Raw genomic sequence first — 26,618 nt, forward strand, 5'->3', positions numbered from 1 at the left:
ATAGCAAGTTACTATTATATGCTAAGGAAATTAGTTCATATTTTTGGATGGCAAATTGACTTGTCCTGAGTTTTAAAAAATACCTTTTAAAAAATGCCTGAAATGATTTGTTTTGGTTCATTAGTAGAGCAACCTGTGCTTAATTCTTTGGATGATTTTAATAGGCATCTATTATTTTTCCTACAAGTCATGAAGCAACCAGTTTGGGATATCATTAATTCCTTTGTTTAATATTAATTTAATGATAATATTGCATTACTATTTTCAGCACAAAGTACCTTTGTTAGCAAAAAATAAAATCTGCCATTCATAAAGCAGACCTTGGCAATGAAATGTGTCAAATCATCTATATATATATATATATAGAAAAGATTTCAATTTTCATTGTTACTGAGCCCCGATAATTCATTCTCTTCTGTTGCTGTTTGAATATGCTTTATCTGCTCATAGAAAAGTGTAAGGATCAAGGTCTACATTAATAAATCTTCTGTTGTTTAATGTGTTTTTTAATGTGATTTTTGACAATTTATAGTCATTAACCAAAATTGCAGTCTAGTAAAATAACCAACATATAAAACATAATAAAGGTAATTAGAGAATTGGAGGCCTGGAAGTGACCTTAAAGGATTATTTAGTCCATTTTCCAATTTCAAGCTGTATGACGAATCTTCCTAAACAGCTCTCTTCATGATAATATGCCTCTGCTTGAGAACCTCCAGTGGCCCATTACTACCGAGGAGTCAAGCCCACAGGTCTCTGTCTGCATTCAAGGCCCTTCAAATTTGGGTCCATCTTACCTGATACATCCCAGGGTCTAACCTATCTCTAGTTATGTTAGCCTTGCCCTGTTACTCCACTGGTGCCAAACACATTTCACCCATTGGCCTCTTCAAATCTTTTTCATTGTTTATGGTCTACCTCAAGCCCCACCTTCTCCTGGAAGTCTTCTTTGACCCCTAGAGCCTCTGGTGAGCATTCCCTTATCTAGCAAATGTTGTCTATATCACATGTTTTAAAAGTCAACTTTATTGTGCTATAATTTACAAACAATAAAATGCACCCAGTTTAAGTGAAGAGTTTGATGAGTTTTGACAATGTGTACAACCATGTAACCACTACCCTAATTAGAATATAGATTATTTCTTCCATCTCAGAAAATATACTGCATATTTTGTCACATAACCAATATACCAACTTTTACTGTTCTCTAGCTATTATTTTGTGTGAAAGTCTGGTCTCTCAGCATGAATTTATTTTTGGTTTGCTTTTAATTAACACGTATTGAATAGTTACTTTGTATCAAAAAGGCTAAGAGCTTCACATGCATAATCTCACTTAATTTTTGTAATAACTCTATAAGGTAAGTACTATTGATGATCCCATGTTACAGATAAGGGCAAAAAGTCAGGTAGAGGTTGACTAACCTACCTTTGCTTGTGCAGATAGCAAATGATAGGGCTAGGATTGAATTGTAAGCAACTTGACCTGAGGAGTCATAAGTGTTTTGTTCTTTCCTGCCCACTAGTGCCTATGATGATGCTGACTTCGAAGCCATTAATGTTGACTTGGAATAAAATCCAATAGAACTGACACATTTAATATTTAATTTTTTTTTTTGAGACAGAATGTCACTCTGTCACCAAGGCTGGAGTAGTGGCACGATCTCGGTTCACTGCAACCTCTGCCTCCCGGGTTCAAGCAATTCTCCTGCCTCAGCCTCTTGAGTAGCTGGGATTACAGGCACACGCCACCATACCCTGGCTAATTTTTTGTATTTTTAGTAGAGACTGGTTTCGCCATGTTGGTCAGGCTGATTGCGAACTCCTGACCTCATGATCCACCCGCCTTTGCCTCCCAAAGTGCTGCGATTATAGGCATGAGCCACCTCACCCGGGGAACTGACACATTTAAATAGCTCCATACACACTATTGGCTTTCCTCTTCCAAGTGTGGACAGGGATTAGGCCTGGAATGGGGTCTCCAAGTGAATGTGGTAAGCATAGAACTTCATGGCAAAGAGAAGCTGAAGTCCCAGTCCTGGGGGAGGTGGCTAAAGGAAACCAGGAGCAGTCTAAAAGGTCAGATATTTAAATGGCGCCAACAAAGAGCAAGAAGTGGGCCCAAAAGGAAGAATCTGTGATGGAGGTCAAGAAGGCCAAGCCACAGGTAGCCAGGCCTGAAGAGATCTCCTGACACAAGAGTATGCCTCAGGAGAGAGCCTTCTGTGGACCATCTGTGGTTAGACTCTGGGAGGGGAGTAATCCCCCAGAGAAAAAGCTTCCAGAGCTCCAATGTCCCCTTTTACGATCCGAAACTGGACCCAATGTGCGAGAAGTTGTCTTAAAATAATTAGTAATAAATTACTTCATAGTTCCTTCAAGTGAAACATCTATTTGTTGTATCTTCAAGATATTTGGAAATTTTTGTTTGTTTGGTTGGTTTTTGCTTGTTTTTTTTCTTCTTATTTTGAGACACTCTCACCCAGGGTGGAGTGCAGTGGTACAATCTTGGCTTACTGCAACCTCCGCCTCCTGGGTTCAAGTGATTCTCATGCCTCAGCCTCTTGCGTAGCTGGGATTATAGGCGCGGGCCACCATGCCTGGCTAATTTTTGTTGTTTTTTTTTTTTTAGCAGAGATGGGGTATCACTATGTTGGCTAGGCTGTTGGAAGTTGATTTTTTTTGGTATTTTTAAATATTTTTCCAAGATTAAAGTTAAGTGTACAGATGTAACATTTTTGGGGTCATCTGCCTCCACTTTTTTTTTTCTTTTTTTTTGAGTTGGAGTTTCACTCTTGTTGCCTAGGCTGGAGTGCAGTGGCATGATCTTGCCTCATTGCAACCTCTGCCTCCTGGGTTCAAGTGATCCTCCTGCCTCAGCCTCCCGAGTTGCTGGGATTACAGGCGCCTACCATCACACCCACGCCTGGCAATTTTTTTATATTTTTAGTAGAGACAGGGTTTCACCATATTGGGCAGGCTAGTCTCAAACTTCTGACCTTGTGATCCACCCATCTCAGCCTCCCAAAGTGCTGGGATTACAGGCATGAGCCACTGTGCCCGGCCTTTTTTTTTTTTTTTTTTTTGAGACTAGGTCTCACTCTGTTGCCTAGGCTGGAGTGCAGTGGTGCCATCACGGCTCACTGCAGTGTCAACCTCTGAGCCCAAGTGACCCTCCCTCCTCAGCCTCCTGAATAGCTGCGACCACAGGCATGCACTATCATGCCTGGCTACATTAAAAATTTTTTTTTATAGAGACAGGGTCTCACCGTGTTGCCCAGGCTGGTCTCAAACTCCTGGGCTCAAGGGATCCTCCCACCTCAGCCTCCCAAAGTGCTAGAATTATAGGTGTGAGCCACTGCACCCAGCCTCCACTCCCTCTCTTAGATACAGACAGACACAAAGTTCCTTATTAGTGTTCTCAGTCTGCAGCCCTCATTAATTCAACACTATGTGCACAGGGCTGAAAGGGAGTGAAGGAGTATCCCAAAGGAGATGGGAGTCATTCTCTGCTCTTGAGGAATTTACAGTCTAGGAGAGGAGATTATAGTATGAAGGTACTTTTTAATCCTTCAAAATAAATGGGAACTAGCAGCCCTGTAATGACTTCAGTTGATTTTTTTAGTGTCTGGGAATGCAAGTTATTAAGCCCTAAAGAGCTGAACCTTTCTGGCTCATTTGAATAGTCAATTTCTAAGTCTTCTCCTTATCCCCATCCCAGGCTATATTGCTTGTCTCTATTTCCTTTTCCCAGCTTAATTCCATTTTTTCCAGAAATAAAATAATAATTATAAAGTGAGAACCCCTCTTTAATAGCTGGGATCCACGATTACTTTTCCCTTATATCTAATAAAGGGGTTATTTTTCTTTAACTTTCCTTTGTCCCTCGCATATTTGAAGAGTGTTCTATTTAGCATGCCTTTTGTAGGTGGCATCTTATTTCTTGAATTTCCCTTTCTGCTTTTATTCATGCAAGTATGTACCAGTTTTTGGCTTATCTCCTTAGTCATCTGCTTTTAGTTTTAGTTTTTCTTCATTCCATTTGGGATTCAGTTCCCAGGTTAATTCTTTGTTTACTTGATGAGGATTCCCTCTAAATTCGTTTTCTGTTTCTTTCTGTTTTTTGTGTTCTGTTTTGTTTCTTTCGTGCACATGTCCATACATTGAAATGGTTGTATTTTATTATTGTCATTTCATTTTGGCATGTTTAGCTCGCCTAGGCTTCTTTGTTCCTTATGCTGTCTTGGGATGGGGCTTTCCGTAAAAGCTGATCTGTGAAATTTACTGAAATTTATGTGAAATTTACTTAATACAAAATATCTTTTCCTTTGGCACGTATTTCTCTCCTTCCTGGTTTGGAAATTCTGAATTCTTAATCAGTTTATGGGTGTTTTATTTCCTTAAATCTATAGCTAACTCTTAGCCCATAGATCAATTGTACTTGGTTAATTAGTTTACTGATTAACCAAGCAGTAATAACTGGGAGGGAGGATAAGTATTGCAACATATCCACTTACATTTGGATATAACATATACCTTTTTTCATGACATCTGACATGTTTTCCCAAAAGTTCTCATTTGAAGTTTTATTATTTTAAAGATTTTCGGCTTAACTGATTCTTCAGGTGGTAGGAATTTATAAAATGATGGGACTTGACCAACTCGGGGAAGGGACATACTGCATGCAAGCTCTAAATTACTATATGAATTATCATATCAAAGGCAAACCAAACTGGTGTCATGGTAATTCAAAGAGTCATTCCCAGACTTGTGTCAGTACATCAGGCAACAATTTGTTACCTTCTAAGATCTGAACCACTCATAGCACTTCACAGAGAAAAGATCTGAGCCTTTTTATTTTATAACTCCGACTACCTAGAGCTGGTGGGAATAGGACCAGTACCAACAGTCACCCTGCCAAATAAATTAAACCATTCCTGAAAACTGGAAGTCACCTTCAATGCAAATTTAGAAACACAAAGGATTTTATCTGTAACAATTAATTTTGTGAACTTATTTAAATATGATATTTTAAAACTACTTAGGCATAGGTTTACCAAGAAAGTAAATAAAGCCTTGGTAGATGAACAGGAATTTAGAATGTGAAAGTACCTGCCACATAGGATTTTTCATGTCTACATGTGTGTCCCAACCAGCATTGTTTAAATTTAGATTAGCCACTCTTTCCCAAGGGGACTCTTTCCCTTCCTGGTCCAGTAAACTGCATCAGTTCCTATTCCTAGAATAGCATTACATTTGGTAACTTCATGTAGTAAGAACACAGTGAGCTAGAACTAGCTGTTTCTTTACTTTTTCTGAAGATAATCATAAAGGCTTTAAGCTTAAACTATATTTAAAATCAGTCTAAGGCTTGTATATGAGATTGACATTTATAGGAGATAAATCTGAACTCTGTGTCTCCAGACCCCAAATTGTATTTTGACATTAAATATCACCTTTCCATCTAGTATAAATTACAGTGCTGGGTTCGGTTTGGTGATATGTATTATCTGTGTTCTCCTTTACTGCTTTTGTCAGCAGCTCCCTTGAGAAGGGTGAAGTGGAGAGCTTGGAGTCAATACCTTGGACCCCAGCAATGATGTCATGTGAAGCAAAACTTGATGAATTTCATTCTTAAATTAAGAAAACTTGGACACATAATTTAAGGACATGATCAACTGAAATTCCTAGGGAAATAAGATGTTGTAATAACAATAAATTTTCTGGTGACTTAGGGCTAACTAGTCTCCCTCCTTTTTAAAAAAATAAAACCCTCAATTATTGAAAAGCTGTCTAAAATGTCTGTATATGGTTTCTAGTATGAACTCAGTAAGAATTTATTGAAACTTGCTTTTCTGAAGACCTTATAAAACTTTGGAGGTGTCATCCTTATATCCCATATACACACTTTTTTTTTCGTTCTACCTTCTTAGGTCGCTTTATTACACTCATTTAGTATGCACTAGCTATTTATCTCTGCTAGTCTCTTTAGACAGTGAGCTTCTTTGGAGAAGGGATTAAATTTCTCTTGTTCAAAGTTGTACCTCCAGTATGTAGTACAGTGCCTGGCATATAGAAGGTATGTTAGACTGGATCCTCTGAGAAGCAGATGCCAATTGGATTTGTGCAAGGGATTTATTAGGGGAAAATACTTATGAAGGAAAATGAGGAGGGAGCTGAAGGAGGCCGGAAAAGCCATCAGATCATGGTGCAGGTCTGACCCTTGTGGAAGAGAGAGGAAAGGAAGGAAGGTTGAGGAGGAGGAATCTTAGACAGCAGTGCAGTTTTAAGAAACTTTGGAAAGGTGAATTGGGAGTCCTCAAGCCAAAGTACCTGTGAGCAAAGTCCTGTATTACAGGACTTAGTATCTTTGCCATGCTCAGTCATTGGCTGGGAGCAGACCCAGGGAATGTGGCTTAGGCACAACGTGGTGGTGAATTCAAAGGGCAGCAGCTGGGACCATTAGTCAATACACTCCCCACAGTAGGAGATCTGAGATGCCCATTTTCACAGTCACGACAGAAGATCAACAAATGCTAATTCAATAAAGAGTTTGAGTAAGACAGCAGTTGAAGAGAGGAAGATTGGTCTTAATATTCACTGAGCCCTGACATTTGCTAGTATTGGTGGAGGATATAAAATCAGATTCTCACTCACCTCCCTCATCCACATTCTGTATCTCCCTTACTTTACTTTTTCAGCCTTGAAAACAAGCCAGGTGCCATGGCTCATGCTTGTAATCCCAGCACTTTGGGAGGCCGAGGTGGGCAGATCACCTGAGGTCAGGAGTTTAAGACCAGCCTGGACAACATGGTGAAACCCTGTCTCTACTAAAAATACAGAAGTTAGCCGGGCATGGTGGTACACGCCTGTAATCCCTGCTACTTGGGAGCCTGAGGCAGGAAAATCACTTGAACCCGGGAAGCGGAGGTTGCAGTGAGCTGAGATAGTGCCACTGCACTCCAGCCTGGGCAACAAGAGTGAGACTCCATCTCAAAAAAAAAAAATTAAAAACAATGGAAAGCTGTATTGAGATATAATTGATATATAATAAACTGTACATATTTTAAGGATACAATTGATAATTTTGACATGCATATATACCCGTGAAACCATCACCACAATCAAAATAATGAATATATCCATCATTCCCCAGTTTCTCCATTACTCTTTATAAACCCTTCCTCCTACCCTTCCTGCCCACCATCCCTGCTTAACAACCACTGAACTGCTTTCTGTCATTTTAGATTAGTTTCCATTTTCTAGACTTTTATATACATGGAACTGTAGAGTATGTGCTTTTTTTTTTTTTGATCTAGTTTCTTTCACATAGCATAGTGTTTTGAGTTTTGTCCCTGCAGTAGCATGCATCAATGGTTCATTTCCTTTCTATGGCTAAATAGAATTTCATTTTATAGATATACCACAGTTTGTTTTCCTTTCCTTACTTTGTTTTACTTTCTCTATAGTATTTATCACCTTTTGACATTATGTATATATTTTTGTTTGTTTGTTGTCTCCTAGAATGTAAGTTCTATGAGGACAGGGACTTTGTATACTGTTACAGCCACAGTGCTTGGCATATAGTAGGCACCTAATAAGTATTTGTTGAATGACTTGTATCTTGCTTCAGACCTTTAGTTAAAAAACAACACAGCTTTGACATGATGTTGATGTTTTGATCATTTATCCTGGAAAGCAATATTGGGTTGGCCAGAGACATACGTTTCAATTGGAAACCATAACTGGAATTTCGAAAATTGTTTCTTGGTTGTCTTCTCATTCATATATTATAATCAGGAAAAATCAATTATGGGAGTGAAGACTGATCTTTTAAAAGACAAATTGGTCTTAATATTCACTGAGCCCTAACAGTTGCTAGTATTGGTGGAGGATATAAAATCTGATTCTCACTCACCTCCCTCATCCACATTCTGTATCTCCCTTACTTTACTTTTTAAACCTTGAAAACAAGCCAGATGCCATGGCTCATACCTGTAATCCCAGCACTTTGGGATTATATAAATATCGGTGTTCAATGATGTGTTTTTGGTGCTATAAATTAGTTTATGCAGAATTTATGAGTCAAATCTAGGCAATTCTCATGGTTATTCAAAAAGAGTCAGTCATAAGGACAATTGGGAGAAAGCAGGGATTAGTTAAGATGAAACACTAATTTTAAATAATTAAAATTTTACTGTATCTCAAAAGAAATGGATGTTTGCCCTGTTTGCCATGTGTGAGTATGTGTGTGTGTTGAGGGGGTGTGGGTGTTGGTGTGTGTGTGAAAGAGAGAGAGAGAGATCCTGCTTACTGAAACATGAAAAACTTGTTTGTTTCAGGATCGGATTTGCAAGTATGTCTCCCTAAGGGCCCAACATGCTGCTCAAGAAAGATGGAAGAAAAATACCAACTAACAGCACGATTGAACATGGAACAGCTGCTTCAGTCTGCGAGTATGGAGCTCAAGTTCTTAATTATTCAGAATGCTGCAGTTTTCCAAGGTGAGTTCTGGGGATCATTTTAGATGTGCTGCTCAATGGCATCATTATTTGGGCACTGGGTTTTCAAGTGCTAAGTATAATTTATAAATTACCATTCCAGCATTAATGCTTGATATTAAAAACCTCCCAGTGAGAGATTCTGGTTAAAAAAGCAAAACAAAACAAAACACATTTTCAGAGAAGCTTCATTTCAATCTTTGGAAAGGTGGGTATTGTCAAAAAATCATTGTCCAAGGACATTCTGTTTACCTGTATATAAAGATTATAAATCTCTACAGAAAGAATAAATAATATTTTCTCACAGCTTGATTCAAAAACAAACAAACAAAAAAGTTTCCTTAAATACTGAGCCCAGTTTTCTCCAGGAATGAGTCAGATGCTTGTGGGACACATGTGAACTCCTTCTGACCACTAGGACCATTTCCATTTAAGAGGGAGACACTGGCTTGTTGGCTCAACATTTTCCCATTTGTGTGAGTGGTGACCTCTCCTCTCTTTGTGACTTTCACTTCTTACCATGTCTGTGAATGATTGCGAAAGAAGCTGTTGTGGCATTGCCAGAATGGGTAGGAAATGACACTTCTCCTTGATAACTTCTAGGACTATCACAGCAGGATGGGGAGTACGTCCCTCAATTCTAACACCCAGCTAGGAAGATGATGATGATGATGATGATGATGATGATGATGATGGAGGTGGTGGTGGTAGTGGTGATAGCAAGCACTTATATGGCACTATGTACTAGGCACTCTTTTAAGTGGTTTACATATATTAATTCATTTTTTTTTTGAGACAGAGTCTTGCTCTGTCACCCAGGCTGGAGTGCAGTGGCGCGACCTTGGCTTACTGCAACCTCCACCTCCTGGGTTCAAGCGATTCTCCTGCCTCAGCCTCCTGAGTAGCTGGGATTATAGGAACCCGCCACCACGCCCAGCTAATTTTTGTTTGTATTTTTAGTAGAGACAGGATTTCACCATGTTGGCCAGGCTGGTTTTGAACTCCTTACCTCAAGTGATCTGCCTGCCTCAGCCTCCCAAAGTGCTAGGATTACAGGCATGAGCCACCATGCCCGGCCATATATTAATTCATTTAATCTTCACGTTATGAGTGGATATTAGTATCCTTATTTTGTTGATGGAAATCTAAGGCACAGAATGATTAAGTAACTTGCTCAAGGCCACAAAATTAATAAATAAATGGCGAAGGCAGGATTTGAACCCAGGTGGCATGGCTCTTAGAGTCTGTTCTTTTAACTCTCCCCATTGGCTGTCTCTTGTGACTGGGAAAATTAATTATGGATATTCACAATTAATTAATTAATTAATTATCAGGTTTTCTTCTATCCCTCCTCAAGCAGAGGGAATCAGCTGCTTTTTTCTTGCCTCACCAAAAGAGGATCAGGGTCAGATAGAAAGATAACACTTCTCACTGCTTGACATTGCAAAGCTTGAGATTTATGGCACTGTTACAAGAATTAACCTCTTTGAATTGTAAGGTAGGTTGATTATAGCTTATTTTGTGTATTACAATGAAATCATTAGAATTAGCCAAGAAGATCATTCAGATTAGTCAATAAAGGCTACATTCACAACAGTTTCTTGGGTCAAAGTCTTAGGGGATGTTAGGTTGATTATATGAAGTATAATATATAAGCCTTAAGCCTGAAGTATTCGTTAACGTATTTGTGCAGTCAGACTCTTGTGAAGACTTTGTTGAGACTAATAATTTGGTGATAGAATGAATAATTTAGGCAGATTTTAAAAATACATGTAGCATTCATGAACTTCTTAGATTGGTTTTAGAGTTGATCTATTGGATAAAAGTGGGGTGATAAGAAATGATGTGACATGAGAATTGAGTTGAAGCAGAGAGCTGAATCTTACTCTTTGGGGCATCATCCCTTTTTAGAACAGAGTATTAGTTTAATTCCCAGAATAACCAAGCTCACAGATATTACCTTACAATCCTTGTCTAGCTGGAGGGGAGTGGTAGAGTGATCATACTGATATTTTAATATGCACAGTAGCTGACATGGCTATCTATCTGAGGGCCCCAGCTGTCCGCATTTACATCTCTGTCCAGTTCTGCACTTCGCATACTGTGTTTTCTAGATCTGGAAAATCGTGAGACTAGGAGAGAAAAGAAGTACTGACAAGATTTTGGTTGTATTAGCGTCCAGATAAGCCTGCTATAGCTTGGAGGCTGAATACTAGTCCTGTGAACAGAGGATAGAAAATGGGGACAGCATCTACTAATCGTATCTCTCTCTCGCTTTCTCTCTGTCTCTCTTTCACTTACACACATACACACACACTTTCTTTCTTGAATTGTGGGGATAGACAGAAGGTCAACCCTAGCAAAGGAACATGGAGACAATGAAATGATGCCTGAGCTCATTATTGCTGGTGCCCTCTACTTTGTCACCATCTGTACTCATTATTTATCTTGTTTCACTCCCTCTTCTCATTCTTTTCCTGCCTCACTTTTAGAAAAATAAACCCCACAAAGAAAAATAAACCGTGGTCCCAGAACTCAAGGCACTTGTACAATGTTTCAGAAGACATTGCCCCTAAATCCTTCTGTAACAAACATTTGGAGAGACAAGACTTCAAACGAGACCACTACAAGATGATGTATTATTAATTGCTAAGAAAAAGAAAGCATCTACTTCTTTTTTTCTTATGACCGTTTATTATTCCAATGAATTGAAATTAGGAGACACAATTGTTTTTCCCCTAATATACATCCCCTCCTCAATATTCTGGTAGGCCAAATTAGTGAGAAAACCACCCCAATACTTGACTCGTATGAAATTTGATGTGACAGCTTTTGCTAGCTATTTTCTCCATCACATGAAGTTGAAGAAAGCTCGTCTTGATCTTGGCTTAGATCCACAATCTCTTTAGCATTCCTTCACTAGTCTACATTGGGGGTATTTAAGCAGTGAGTGCTTTCTGCAAAAATACGTGCACAGTTCCACGAGCAATCCTTACTGCCTCGATTTGGATTTTATGTCTTCATTTGCAGGAAGCCTTTGCCCTCATAAATGAGCCTGGGGCCCTTTGCTACAGTGGTTGGAGTACTCTATTGCTAATGTTGTTTTGATAATGATTGAAGCATTTTAAAAAGTTGTTCTTTATTTTCAATCTTTGCATTGCCTCGTTTCCTCAATTTAATTTACTTAGATGTGCTTAGTAAAATGGGGCAGCACAATCGTTTTTTGTTTCTGCTTAATTAATTCTTTCTGAAAAACTCCACTAAAAGTAGATTTTCCTTTCTCTTTTTCTTTTTCTTCTCCCGTACCTTAAAATAATTATGATGATAATAATAGTGCTTACTATACGATGCTGACATTTACATGATTATCTCATTTAATTTTCCCAACAGACCTACAAGGTCTGTACTGTAATTATTTCCATTTTACAGATGAGGAAACTCATTGATGCCACAGCTTCTTCTGAGCCATCATGTGACATGACTTTCCTTGTTCTTAGTGTGCTTGAGGTAAAACAAAATTGAGAAGTTGGATTTGTGATTCTTATGAAGAAAAATGGAATAGAATTCTGAAATTTTCATCATCTCACTACTACCTCTATACCTTCAAGCCTTGAGTTCTATTTTCTTTGTAGAATTTTATTCTGATTTTCAGCCTTGTACTATCAAGAAATATTTGGGGTATATCCAGGTCTTTTCTAGATGTTGTATGATTCTAGTCTTTCCCAAGGTACCACTGACTTTGAGTGATAACACACTCTCTTATACGCAGCAATACCTTGCTTTTTCTGGAAATTTCCTATCCCACAACTTGAACTCTCCTTATCAGAAAGGAAAACTAGTGGTTAAGCAGGAAATCATCTCATCTGGAAGGTCTTTAGGTCCTTGCTTAGAGCCTACTACTGTTCCATGTTTATGTGTAGTCTTTATACATTTGATTTTCTGGCTTTCTAGTCAGTAATAGAGAAGCAGTTAAATAGAAGGGTGGTGGAAGGCTGCTAGGGGAAGGTACATATGAGCAGCAAGAAGTTATAAGCAACATTAAGAGTGGGGGACCTAAAAGTGGACTTAAGAACTCACTAAATGTGGCAGTTGGAGACATTTAATAGAGGACCATACTCCTACATGCCACAATGGCTCCTGTATTACATTAGGTCCCAGTGATGGTAACAGTGATGGTTACAAGTAAATAAGGAAAGTTCAACTTACGTTCACTGTCTTTTTCTTAATATTTCCATTTTAAATGGCTAAAATGAATTTTTTCAGTGCTTAAGATCACTGAAAGAAACAATGGACTGGCCGGGCGCGGTGGCTCAAGCCTGTAATCCCAGCACTTTGGGAGGCCGAGGCGGGTGGATCACAAGGTCGAGAGATCGAGACCATCCTGGTCAACATTGTGAAACCCCGTCTCTATTAATACAAAAAAAAATTAGCTGGGCACGGTGGCGCGTGCCTGTAATCCCAGCTACTCAGGAGGCTGAGGCAGGAGAATTGCCTGAACCCAGGAGGCGGAGGTTGCGGTGAGCCGAGATCGCGCCATTGCACTCCAGCCTGGGTAACAAGAGCGAAACTCCGTCTCAAAAAAAAAAAAAAAAAAAAAAAAGAAACAATGGACTTAGAGTCAGAAAATCTAAGTTCAAATTCTAGATCTGCATTTTAGGTTTTATGGTTTGGGGCAGTTATTTAGACTCCAGTAACCTCAGTTTTCTTATCTGCGAAATGGGGATAAAAATTGCAGTCCTGCTTACTTTTGTAGAGTAGAAATCATGAATGTGAAAGTGTCTTGAAAACTGTAAAACACTATATGCATGCATTATCTAGACAGCTCATTTATGTGGACTGCTTCAGCCCAGGTGGTGCCAAAGAAATGATACATTATCATTACAGACATTAACCTCAACGAGGCTGGAGTTCATGATGTACTTCAACAACTTTCGCCACATATAGATGATATATATGCAAACAGCGCCAGTGCACAGGCGAAGGAGTGCTTAGGCAAAAGACTCTTTGAGAAAGGGGTTTATTTTATGCACACTTGGATGTGAAGCTGTACTGTTTGAAGTGTCAATACTGCCAGGAGCAATCCTTTTTTCAGCTTCCTGAAGCTTCTCTTCTGGCTAATATCTGGTATATTTCATATACGAATAAGCAGCTCAATCAGGAAGGGTTTGTTGGTTCAGGCCATATTTTAATTGCATTTTTTGGTCCACACTATTATGGCAGAGAGGAGGAAAAGGTGAGTATATGGGTATCTACGTCTAGAGATCTTCAGTTGATCCTCATTCAGTATTGGCAAACTTGCTTTCTTCTACCTACTTTCTGTGGAGATGAAAAAGACATCTCTGCATGGGGGGCAGGGTGGTGTTTCTGTGCCTCTTCTGTTGTTTCTCTCCCTTATTTTCTGTTTCCATCAGCACTTGGCAGTTTTTAGACCTTTTCTGTCAGATTCCTGTCTCTCCCACTCCCCCTAAATAAAATTGACCTTGGTTAGAATACCCTTTTCCGTCAGCTCACAGCAATTTCTCCAGTCATTTCTGCTTGAAATAACTGTTTAGGGACATTATTCAAGCAAAGCTTTTTTCCTTCACAGTTAATATGTGACTCAATAATTGCTTGAATGTTGATAAACATGTTTTTGAGATTCAATCATTTGCTAATTTAGTTTTTATTATGTAGTGGGGGTTTTAAGTGAGTACTGAGCCATTTTTCTCCATTTCACAATTCTTTCCCCCTGACTAGCCTGACAGTTCTGCCCACACTCCAGCTCTGTGCAGCCTGAGCCCCACTGCAACCCCAACTCTAACTGCCGCCAGTCTCTCACAACCCTTTTTTGGTTAAAAATAATGTATGGGAGAGAATAATTACCTTGATGTCTAAACATCAATTTGCCAGTGCTAAATATAATAGCATTAAACTGAATAGGAGAATTTTAGGAACGCAAACCATGACCATGAGTGAAGTTATATATCCTCAAGAATGTAAATTATTAATCAAACAGCTCATCTGTAGAGCAAAGCTCTAGTAATCCCATTATAAAAGGGTGAATTTCTCATCAGAGCCCAGAAGATGCTGGCTTTAATTAGTGGACTTTTATGGCACCAACTCAAAGGCATATTTTGGTTACAAAGTTTTTAAAACTGAAATTCTTTAATTATTAGGGCCATTGGAAAAACAACTGGAAACTGAGTGTTTAAAGCCAGTTCAGTTTTAAAGTAAAAACTTTTGGATTCAATTCAATCTTAAAATTCTGTGGCTTCAGTAGAGCCAGAGGCTGGGGGAGTTACAAACCTTTCTTGGGCCCTCTATTGATTTAGAAGTCAGTCATTAGGCTGAAAACTGTTTAATGAAAAGAGCTTAGAAACACGACTCAATGTGCAGCCAGGACTATTCTGGGGCCAACCATAAGGTGAGGAGATCACGCAGATGAACTCTTTTATCCGAGCCCATCACCCTTGATTGAACAGGATCCTGAACTCATGCCCTTGATTTAACAGGGCTCTGAACTCACCTCCTCTTGCGGTCATCATCACTGCTCACCTTTCTCACTAGTGGGCTCAACAAAGCACATTAAAGGACATTGTCCCTGCCCTCTAGAAGCCTCCAGGAGAAACACCACTTTTGCCTAGAGTGCTTACTCTCCATCTCCCCCCACCAACATGGATCTGCTTACTTTCTGAAAACATATGTTCCTCCTCCTCTTTCTGTCTCACTGAGTTGCAGTACCTGATATTGGACTAATGAAGCATATGTTTCAGAGATTTGAATTCTCCTGTCAGTAGAGTGGAGGTAGAAACAGTTTCCCTCTAAGCTGGAAGTGGTAACATAGAAATTAAAAGTCCCTTTCCTTCTATTGACTGTGAGATGCTTCCAGAGGCTGAGGCACCTGTTTGTCTCCTTTTCCTTTATTGCACTTTTTGTCACCAGGCCTCATTTCTTCCTGCATACTTCCTCACATCATCTTCCTACATCCCATTCCCCTTTGCCCTCTATGGGTCACAGTTGTCTCATTTATCGTATGCAGATGCTTTCTGATTTTAGTCCATCAGCTCACATCTAGACTACCAGCAAATACACACCTGGGTTTCATGCCTTTAGTCTCCCTTGCTTCCTGGTTCAGCAATGGAGTGTAGTGATTAAGAGTGCAGGTTCTAGGGGGCATTTTGGCAGGGTTTGAATGAGTCTGGGTGAGGGTGGGCAGGCCGGTGTGGAAAGAAGAAAGTGGAGGGCTTGGGTGAGGATTAGAAACCTCATCTCTGAACATGTACTGCATCGGACAGAGATGAATGAGAAGTTTCCTGTTCTAAAGTGTTTTACTTATATTATCTCATTTAAATCTCACAACAACCCTAGGAGGTGGGTACTTTCATCAGTCTCATTTGACCACTGACAAAATAGAGGCTTAAAGAGATTAGGTGACTTATTTAAACTAGCACCCAATAGATGGCAGAGACAAGAATTGAACACAGGAAGTACAGCTCCACAGCCTGTGCCCTTAAAACAGTGCTATATGTGTTATATAACCGCCGTGTATTTTGTCTCATAGTCGTAGGCAGTCTCCTCAATTCTAGCTTTCTTCCTTGCAAAGGAACTTTATTGTATTTAATTAAAAAACCATTGGCTGAGCAAGTGGCTAGCATGTCTAAAGGCAGTTACTGTGGGGGATTCAAAGAGAAAAACTACCTCATGCCTACCTTCAAGTAGATCAAAATTCAGAAACCAAGACATTCGTATACAAATAACTTGGGTACAAGGCATCCTAAGAGAAATGTAAGAAAAACCTTAGCAGTTTTCTAAGGGGAGTAGAGGTGAATCCAGGTTTTGTAGAGCTCAAAGCTTATATAATTAGGGGACCTTCTTTAAGAAAAAGAAGACAAAATAAAAAATACAAAATGCCCATGGCTATTCTGTGAGGGAGGGTACAAATGTGGGGTCCCTGTAGCTTAAGTTTCATTGTTTAACAGAAAATTACTTTTTTTTTTTCTTTTTTTGAGCTGGAGTCTCACTCTGTCACCCAGGCTGGAGTACAGTGGCCTGATCTTGGCTTACTGCAATCTCTGCCTCCTGGGTTCAGGTGATTCTCCTGCCTTAGCCTCCTGAGTAGCTGGGATTACAGGTGCCCGCCATCATGCCTGGCTAATTTTTATATGAAAATTCACTTTTTAATGATAGTGTAGGGTTGGAAAAGATTAATTCCAGTCAGAGGGTAGAGGTTCTTGGACGAGGTTGCCTGTGTGAATTCTCCAGATAGACATGCTGTTGATCAAGGAGAAGAGATGAGGGAATTGGTTAAATCAGTGCACATCTTTTTCTCAATTAAACTCAAACTCAAATTATTATTATTATTTTTTGAGATAGGGTCTCACTCTGTTGCCCAGGCTGGAGTGCAGTGGCATTATCTTGGCTCACTGCAACCTCCACCTCCCGGGCTCAAGGGATCCTCCCACTTCAGCCTCCTGAGTAGCTGGGACTACAGGAACGTACCACCACACTCGGCTGAGTTTTGTATTTTTTGTAGAGATGGAGTTTTGCCATGTTGCCCTGACTGGTCTCAAGCTCCTGGGCTTGAGCAATCTGCCTGCCTTGGCTTCCCAAAGTGCTGAAATTAGAGGTGTGAGCCACCATGCCTGGCCAAATTCAAATTATTAATTGCCTGTTAGATACTAGCCTTTCTGGACTCCTTGGCTATCCTTATAGTCTCTCACTTAGACTTCCCTCTTGAAAGGGCCAAACACCTAGGAGGCAGCAAGGGGCATAGTGTGATGGCCATGTGGTCTGGCTTCAGGCAGGCTGGTGTCTAAGTCCTAACTCTGCCCTTTCCCCTCTGTGACCAAGGGCAGGCCACTTTTCTCTGAGCCATTCATTAAAGAAAATTAAATCAGATGAGTGCTGTGAAGAATTCAGCTCTATTGTGGCCCGTAGGAATCAAATGCATGGTAGCCATTGTTTTTATTATTCCCTCTTGTGTGTTTATAAGCATAATTATGTATGAAATATAGTATCTTTGCTTTACAGTAATGAATGTCACGTATCTGGCACATATACATTTTAAGATCCTTTTTTATGTTTTAGTATAATTATAATTAATGTCAAAATGCTCTAAATATGCACTCATAATCCTATCACTCAGAGATTACCACTTGTAACATTTTTATGTGTTTTCTTCTTTTCTTCCTCTGTGTGTATGTGTATATTTAAAACCCTACAGTATACAGTTTCTAAATGGTCCCCTAGTGGTCTGAATGACTTAATGTAGCCTCTAGATCTAACCAGGAAAGGGAGACTGATTCCATTGGATTACATTAGGAGAGGAAGGAGAACAAAAATGTTGAAAGGAAATTGGAATGCTTATGACACTCCCCTCCTTTGGTCAAAATTCTTTAGCATTACTTCTGAACCCAATTAACTGAAATGTCATCATTGGATTGCATTTCTTCCCTCTCCTGGGAACCTGTGCTTTTCTTTTCTAGCACTCATTAGGTTGCAGTGGTACATAAGTATATATGCTTATTTGATTAATATGGGTGTCCTTTACTAAAGAATGAACCTTCTGTGGATAGGCCTTTTATCTATTCTACCATATCCCTCTGTCTCCAGATGAGACAGTAAACTCTCAGCAAATGTTTGAATGAACACATAGACATACATACACGCATACACTCTCACACAAAATTAAAATAAATAGTATTGATAGAAATAGATTTCCAACTGTTCCCCTTCCCCTGCAGTAACTGCCAGTGTGACCAAACAGAAAAGAAAAGATAGATCCTGTTGCATGCAGCATTTACTTCGAGGTTTTAAAAGCTGCTCAGATATAAGATCATTCCTGATTATGTGAGACCTTGAAAGTAATAGAGCAGTATTTACTTCAGGGTAATCTTTTTTAAAAACAAGTTTTTACTACACAAATAAGTGTTTCTTTTTTAATTAGAGAAAATGAAAAAAACACAAAGAAATAAAAAAGTGGAAAGTAAAATGATCCTGAGTCTATCCACGAGGGGATAACTACTATTAACATTTTGGCATATCATCTTGCATACTTTTTATTCATATATAGGTATATGTATTTTTTTTTTTTTTTTTTTTTTTTTTTTTTGAGACGGAGTTTCGCTCTTGTTTCCCAGGCTGGAGTGCAATGGCGCGATCTCGGCTCACCGCAACCTCCGCCTCCTGGGTTCAGGCAATTCTCCTCCCTCAGCCTCCTGAGTAGCTGGGATTACAGGCACGCGCCACCGTGCCCAGCTAATTTTTTGTATTTTTAGTAGAGACGGGGTTTCACCATGTTGACCAGGATGGTCTCAATCTCTTGACCTCGTGATCCACCCGCCTCGGCCTCCCAAAGTGCTGGGATTACAGGCGTGAGCCACCACGCCCGGCCAGGTATATGTATATTTTTTTAAAAATTGACTATACTGCTTTTTCAAGTAGCCATCTTTCCATGTCAATAATATACTTCTGTAACACAATATAAATATAGCATGTAGGGGCTACCCTTTACTTAGTAATGTGAATATTTCATATGTTATTAATCCAGCCCTCTCTATTGTTGGAAATTTAGGTTGCTTTCAGTAAGCCACAGTGAAGTAAATAATGTCCATGTAATTAAATATTTATGCACATCCTTAATGATTTCCTCAGGATAAATTATTGGAAGTGGAATTGCTAGGTCAGAGGCTGTGCAGTTTTTTTTTCTCACATTTATTGCCTATTTGATTTTAATAAAGTTTGTATGTGCTTTCATTTTATTTCTTTTTAAAATTTTTCTAAGTTTTAATTTTTGTAGGTACATAGTAGGCATATATGTTTATGGGGTACATTAGATGTTTTGATACAGGCATGCAATATGATATAAGCACATCGTGGAGGTTAAGAATGTCCATTTTCCTATTTGCCATTTGCCATTTTATCATAATCCCAGTTTGGGTGAAAAAAATAGTACTGTTTGGTTGCCAGTGAGATTTGTTGATCACTTGTACCTTTTATTTTGTGATTTTTCTAACTAAAATTTTTTCATCATTTGGAAAAATTTAAGTATACATTGTCCCTTACTAGATGCCCTTTTCTTATTGATTTCTAGTGGCTCTTTATATATTCAGAATGCAAGCCCATTTTGTATAAGTTGCTTTAATTGATTTGTTAATTCAAGTTTTCTTTTTTGTGGGAGTTTAAAAATACTTTTAGTCAAATGTATCAATATCTTAATTTGGTTTCCAACCTGTTCTTTGATTCTTTACTAATTGATATTGGCCTTAGCATGAATCAAAGATGTGATCTATTTCCTGTTCTGACACCAGCTGCGTGGAAATAGGTAGGTAATTCAAAGTCTCTAAGTTTGTTTTCTTATATGAAAGATGGTAACATCTGACCTGCCAACCTGCTGGAGCTCTTGAGGATCAAAAGAGGTAATATATATGAAAATGTTTTGAAAGTTTAAATGACGATTATAGTTGTTATTCAGCTGTCCCCTGGCACTTATCAGTCTGTACTATATCAGCATTGCCTTTCTTCCTCTGGATCTGAAACCTTCTGGCCTTGTAATAGGAAGTAATTTTGGTCTAGAAATGCCCTGGAGCCTGTGCCCTCGTAGCTAGAAGGGTGCTCTAGAGGTTGGTGAAATGTAGGCTGCCACCAGTCTTTTTGTTTGGAGTATGAATTCTGGGCATCCTTCCCAGCTGGGGAAATGGGCCCTGGAACTATTCTTTGATGTAATATGTGTTTACTCCTACATGCCCCAGTCCTGGAAGGGTAGCTTAAGAAACCCAGCCAGTGAGGCCAAAGTGCTTATTCTACCAACAGAGTAGTAGGTGGGGGAAAACCCCTAAGATTGCTATCCATACTCCTCTTGTTTGGTGCCTGGAAAAACAGTACACTTTCTAGCAATTAACATTTGAAACAGATATACTGGCCTGTCAGATAAATCTGTGGCTTAGCATTGTTTTGTGGTACAAATTCTGGAAAGAGTTGTTTATTAGGAAAACCTTTTTAAAAAAATTGTGAGATGACCACAGTTCTCCCTGTCTAAATGCCAGATTAAAAAAAACAGACAGGAAAAACAATTAAAGTATCTCATGCATCAAAGTAATCATTAGTGGAAAACTAAGTATGTTCTTTCTGGCAATCTCTGCCAGATGGTTGAGATGGCTTATAGTGGAAGAAGAGGCTTAAATGCTGCACATATTATTTCAAATATAACCTTGAGGGTTTTTGTTTTTGTTTTGATGGGAGGGGAAGATAGTGTACGCTTGTAAAGAATTAAGCCTTCTTGAAGGTCAGAGACCTCTGGAAGGTTGGTGAGGTTAGACATTTGAACTTACCTGATTATTTAAGTGAAAGAGAAATAAAGTTAACTAAGCTTACTAAAAGTGTGCTATGTGCTAGACTTGAGTAATCTTCATAACGTTAATAACACCATTAGGTATTATTATCCCCATTTTACAGATGTGGAAACTGGGGTTAAGAGCTATTAAGCAATTTGTCCAAGGCCATGTAACCAGTAAATGGCAGCATTAAGTTTCTAACTTCTAAGTTACTGCCCTTTTCATTGAGCCACACGGTCTCCCTTGGAGTTAGAAGATAAAAATCAGCTTTAAAACTCATCAAAATGATCATAGAGGGTTTTGAAAAATAGAAAACACTGTTAGAAATCTGTACAGTAATAGAGAAATAAACAAAACACCCCAAGAATGGCCCCAAACTTTTATTTGGCAGAAGGCTTCAAATTCCATTGATATGAAACAATTCTCTGTAGGGACATACTAGGGTGAGTTAATTGTACCCTGGGTATTCTATGGCAAGGTGGCAGCCTTTCCTATTGCCTCATAAAGAATTGCACACAGACCCTTCAGAGTTCATTTTAGTACTTTTCAGCCTGACATCTAAAGGGGCTGCTACCCTGACAAACACAATCTGGCCAGATGTTATTATTTTGCACTACATTTAATTTCTTCCTGCCAAAGATTTAGGCTGCTTTTCCCTGATAAAGATCAGGGGAAATTGTCTGGTATTTACAAAATCCCATCCAGGCATATCTGTTACAATGTTCACTTAGCAAAGTTTATTAGATTATTAGGGCTTTAAACCCTTGGGCTCTTTCGTTATTGAAATTAAAAAAGGAAAATCCCAAACATCTTCAACAAATTTAAGTGGTATAATTAGACCCTGGACTTGTCTTACAGGCATTTTAGAATTATGAAAATGATTTAAATAGTATTTGCTTCCTGAGAAACTTGCTGCATTTGACAGGGATGAAAGGAAAGCGGTTATGCTCCTTTGGTCTCCTGAGTTAATGGGGAAAGTGATATCTTGAACTGAAATAAATTTGCTATAGTTGTATGGCAAAATTACTCCCATAAGTAGTTAGCCATGCCACACAGGGCCTCTCTTTCTTGGCTTAGTTAAAATGTAGCCACTGCAGTGTTAGAGGAACATGTGGGTCTGTCATTTCCTTGCTCATCAAATCTACTTAGATTAAACACTGAGCTAGACTCCTGAAGCTCTAATTTTTGCTTATATACACTATACTAGACATGTAAAGAAGACAGTAATAGAAATATTCAATATTTTTCAAGGTATAATCAATTATGATTTATATACACTGCAGTTTTCCTTAAAGGATTTCAATGTGCCTTGCATGCAATAATTATATTTTCAATCATTTCCAGTTGAAAGTTGGTGGCACAATTGTTATTTTCTCTAGTGTCCGAATGTGGACATGGAAGAATTTAGATAGTGACCTGACTTAATCAACATAAGCTAGTAGATGGTTTGGAACTTGAGCTAGTAGGATGTGCATGAGAGAGGCAATCTAGTAGAAAGCAATGTAATTATGCTTATTTGTTTTGGGGAGTGAGGTAGGGTAGCTACTAATTCAGGCACCCAAATCCTGTAACATTAAACTTTGCTTAAGAAAGAAGAAGAACTATTTGGGAAAATTAAATGGAAATTTTTGTTACACATGCCAACTTAAGTATTTTCTTCTGTTGTACATTTACTTGGTGTCAGAAAAGGTTTTTAACAAATTGTGAAAGCCCAGATCTTTGGAAACTATGTTAGAAATGTCTCACAATTAAGCAGGACCAGAGTCGTACTTTTTCTTCTTATTTTGAAGGCAGTCAGAAGTCTTTTATGTAAAAACTGTAACAGTGCAAACATATGTTTGTACATTAACTATACAGGCAATAAATGCTGAAATGGCAGAAGTGAACTCAAGGCAGGAGGTAAATATTTTGTTAAAAAATGATCTAGAGTGAACTCTCATTAACTTGGGCTCTGTTAATTTGAATATTGTGATAGTTTGACTTGGCTGAAGTTTACTTTCATCCCATTTATGAAGAAAGAATCTGCTAACAAATTAATAGTGTATATAAGATTGCAGGAAGTCTTGTTTAACTTGCTTGAAGGACTTGAGCAAGCCCATTAATTGAGGCTGCTAATTGCAATGAGTTTTGCTTCTTAAAGCAAACCTGATGAAACCTCTACTTGGAAACACTTTATTAGCAGTGAGTTTAAGTTGCTCTAGATATGCAAAAATAATAAAATGCAGTGTAGTGTTTAAGAGAACAGATTCTGGAATAAATTGACTTGAGTTTGAATCTTGTTACCTAGAGGAGTCTACCAAACCTCTCTAACTCCCAATTTCTTCATCTCTAAAACAATAATAGGATGTAACCTTACATGGTTTTTGTGAGAAATAAATGATATGATGCATATAAAACTTAATTTAGGGTGGCACCTAGTGTATAGTGAGTGCTCAATGCAAGTTAGCTGGTGTTTGTTATTTTTGAAAAGTAATTATAAATCACACTTCACCATCTTTCCCTTCATCAATTTGGCTTAGTGAAGATCCAGGAAAACATCCTATTCGTTGAGCTAGTTGTTCCTGATTTTGAATGAGCAGTCATCTGGGGACAGTAACTTCATAAATTGGCCTACCTGTTCTGTGGGCCAAATATGCACATGGAGAGAGATGATCATTGGGTCTATAAGTCTTTTCAGTTTCCCAGGAGGGAAATTCGAATTGAACAGGTTTTATGTTATAAGCTTAGTTGACCATGAATTGATATTGTGACATTATTATGGAGCCTGAAAAATACCAAGAGTTTATATGTCTGAATATTTTATTACAACATTTCTAATGTTGTTCCTCTTCTGCTGTCTTGCTGATAGGGACACTTTACTAAATAAATAATAGGTGTTTGTTTTAGAAGAGAAGTTACTAATTTCTGATAAATATAAAATAGAACATAAAAATCACCCAGAATCCTAACATCCAGAGATAACTATGGTTAGCATAGGCTATCTGATTTTTTCCCACATATTTCACACATATAGGTTTTTTTTTTACACAAAAATAAAACTGTACTGTATACATTCAAAGCAATGCTGGTAATAAACCAAGGAGTGTGCATACTTTCTTCAGTTATTTTCAGATGTGGTTTAAAATAGGGATATTAATTTGTAATCACAAAATGGACTTGAAGTTGAAAAATTGCACATAATTTTATATCTGAGAGTGTGCCTCATTGAGGCCAATAGAAATTTAGCCCAGAGAATATAGCTTCAGTTATCTTTGTAGGTTTATTATAATTAAAAATGGATGTATATGCGTGTGTCTGTGTGTGTGTACATGTGCCTGCATGTCTCAGGTGGAGACTTTTCCCTGTTGTATAGTCTAGTGACAAGAGCATTAGACTGGGAATAAGAGGACATGGCTTGTGGCCCCGATGCCATCATGACTCACTGGATGACCTTGGGCAATCAATTTCATTTCTCTGAGCTTTAGTTTTCCCGTATATAAAATGTGGGGTTAGACCAGATAATTTCTACAGCCCCTTGCAGCTCAGAGTCTGAGTGTTAAAGAGAAAAAATGAAAAGTCAAACCTGTCTGTCTTCCTGGAAGAACCCGAGGCTCTGTGGATATCTTCCTAAAGAGAGGAGAGGTGACGAATTTCAACAGTTTCTTTGGCGCCAGATAGACCAAAGGCTGTAATTTTTACCCTATCAGGCATTTGACTTTTGAAAGTGCTAAATTCTCCATTAGGAATAAATGTGGAAGCTCCAGGTTATTTATTGTTATTTACACTTTCCATTCATAACTGTCAGTGTCAGAGGCTCTGTCAACATAACTGCGTCAATCAGGTTAGCTTTAATCAGTTTAGTGGTGGCTAAGTCACAAATATATCAAATAGCCAATCAAAATGCAGGAGCCCTCTAAAGCCCGACTGAATTATTTATTTTGTTATGATGAAAATGTCTGGGCTTTATTGGGTTTTCTTTGAAGAACTTGATTCAGCTTGAAGTATAGAAGATAAAAGATCAGTGATTGTCTCTCAGATTTTTATTCTGCCTTCCTTCAAGGCTTTTCATTTTTCACAAGCCGTTGTTAGCACTTTTAAGTCAAGGTGAGAGAGCTGTGATATTTTTTATCCTAGGGGTTTAAGCACGTGTGGAAAACTTTTACCTTTGATTTCTTGTCCTGTTTCTGTCTTGTGGAAGGCGTGTGACCTTGAGCTAACCACTTAACCTGTGTGAGCCTCATTTTCTTCATCTATAAAATGGGGACAATTCTAATCTTTCCTAAATCTCAAATTGTTATGAGATTCAGGCCAGGCAAGGTGGCTCATGCCTGTAATCCCAGCATTTTCGGATGCTAAGGTGGGTGGATCGCTTGAGCTCAGAAGTTCGAGAATAACCTGGGCAACATGGCAAAACGCCATCTCTACAAAAAAAAAAAAAAAAAAAATTAGCTGAGCACGGTGACATGTTCCTGTAGTCCCAGCTACTTGGGAGGCTGAGGTGGGAAGATCACTTGAGCCTGAGAGGCAGAGGTTGCAGTCAGCCAAGATCACACCCCTGCACTTCAGCCTGGAGGACAGAGCATGACCCCATCTCAAAAAAGAATTGTTATGAAACTCAAATATAATAATTCTTTAGCTGTCATATAAACATGAGGTTTTATTATTATCATTAGTACTGTCGTTTAGGCCTTCTGTAGGTAGGTCTGATATGATATAACGTATATAATCCTGAAAAGTTAGTTGGAAGTCAGTTTTGTAAATCAAAACTCTTCTGTGCTTTACGTGATACTCTCATCTATTATCACAGAAAATGATGTCCTCCAGACATCGTGAAAAATTAAAGCATTCAACAAACTTTAAAAATCATATTCAACTGAAAAAGAATGATTTTCAAATATAACATGAACACTGCAGATCATTAAATACAATGCTTAGAAAAAATAGCGGTAGAGACTCTGAAAAGGGAAATAATTCATCTTGCTTCCAAAATGCTCATGGCCTTTTGGGGGGTAGAATGGATGGGGGAGTGGGCGGCTGGCAGTGGGAGGTCAGAGAGAGAAGAAGACAGAAGAAAAAGACATTTAAAATATAGCTGTCCTGCACAATTCTTTCTGTGTCAGTCCAAGTAGCTGTTTCCAACCCCCACTACGCACTTATTATTCCTTTCCCAGACATCTTTAATACAGACGGTGAAACTGTAGTAGAAATGTGCCTTTGTACTTACAAGAAAGTTGTATGGCCCCTCTAAGAATCACTTTTGTCTTCTTTATTCTGCTGAGCCATTCAGAGGCCCTGATTACCAGCATAGCAGGAAAGAAAAGAGATAAATACCTAGCTCCAAAGCAAAACACAAAGGAAGCAAGATTAGAAAATTGAGACGTGTGGAGGGAGAACATTTGAGTATAGTAACATGGTCACTAGGAGGAATGCAGCGTTTCAGATTTACCTACTAAATTATTTCATGTTTAAGTTGAGTCATGGCTAATTAACTTTCATGTGCTAAAGGAAATTTGTATGGACTGTGCATATTCTGAGAGTGACTTTTATAGAAAATTGAAGAGCTAGACACTTTCTATAACATTCCTGATGTGATTGAAGCTGTGTCTCCAGGAGTGATTTTTCAGCCCCCCTAGTTGCAAGACTGTATTAGGTCCTTCTTGCATCACTATAAAGAAATACCTGAGACTGAATAATTTATAAAGAAGGCTGGGCATGATGTCTTACGCCTGTAATCCCGGCACTTTAGGAGGCTGAGGCGGGGAGAATCACTTGAGCCCAGGCATTCGAAGACCAGCCTGGGCAACATGGTGAAACCTTGTCTCTATGAA

At 38.6% G+C, this 26,618-nt stretch overlaps 1 protein-coding gene across 1 annotated transcript in view; it reads left to right on the top strand.

Annotated features, from left to right (window-relative positions):
* Positions 1-26,618, top strand: part of GPC3 (glypican 3) — a 456,271-nt gene that overhangs the window by 24,565 nt on the left and 405,088 nt on the right. Inside the window, exon 2 of the mRNA XM_012474320.2 lies at positions 8,342-8,503. Coding sequence (XP_012329743.1) covers positions 8,342-8,503 — 162 coding nt within the window. The remainder of the gene's footprint in view (positions 1-8,341; positions 8,504-26,618) is intronic.

This window comes from Aotus nancymaae, unplaced genomic scaffold (assembly GCF_030222135.1).
Source record: "Aotus nancymaae isolate 86718 unplaced genomic scaffold, 86718_ANA_hifiasm-v0.15.2.pri h1tg000004l, whole genome shotgun sequence".
NCBI lineage: Eukaryota > Metazoa > Chordata > Mammalia > Primates > Aotidae > Aotus > Aotus nancymaae.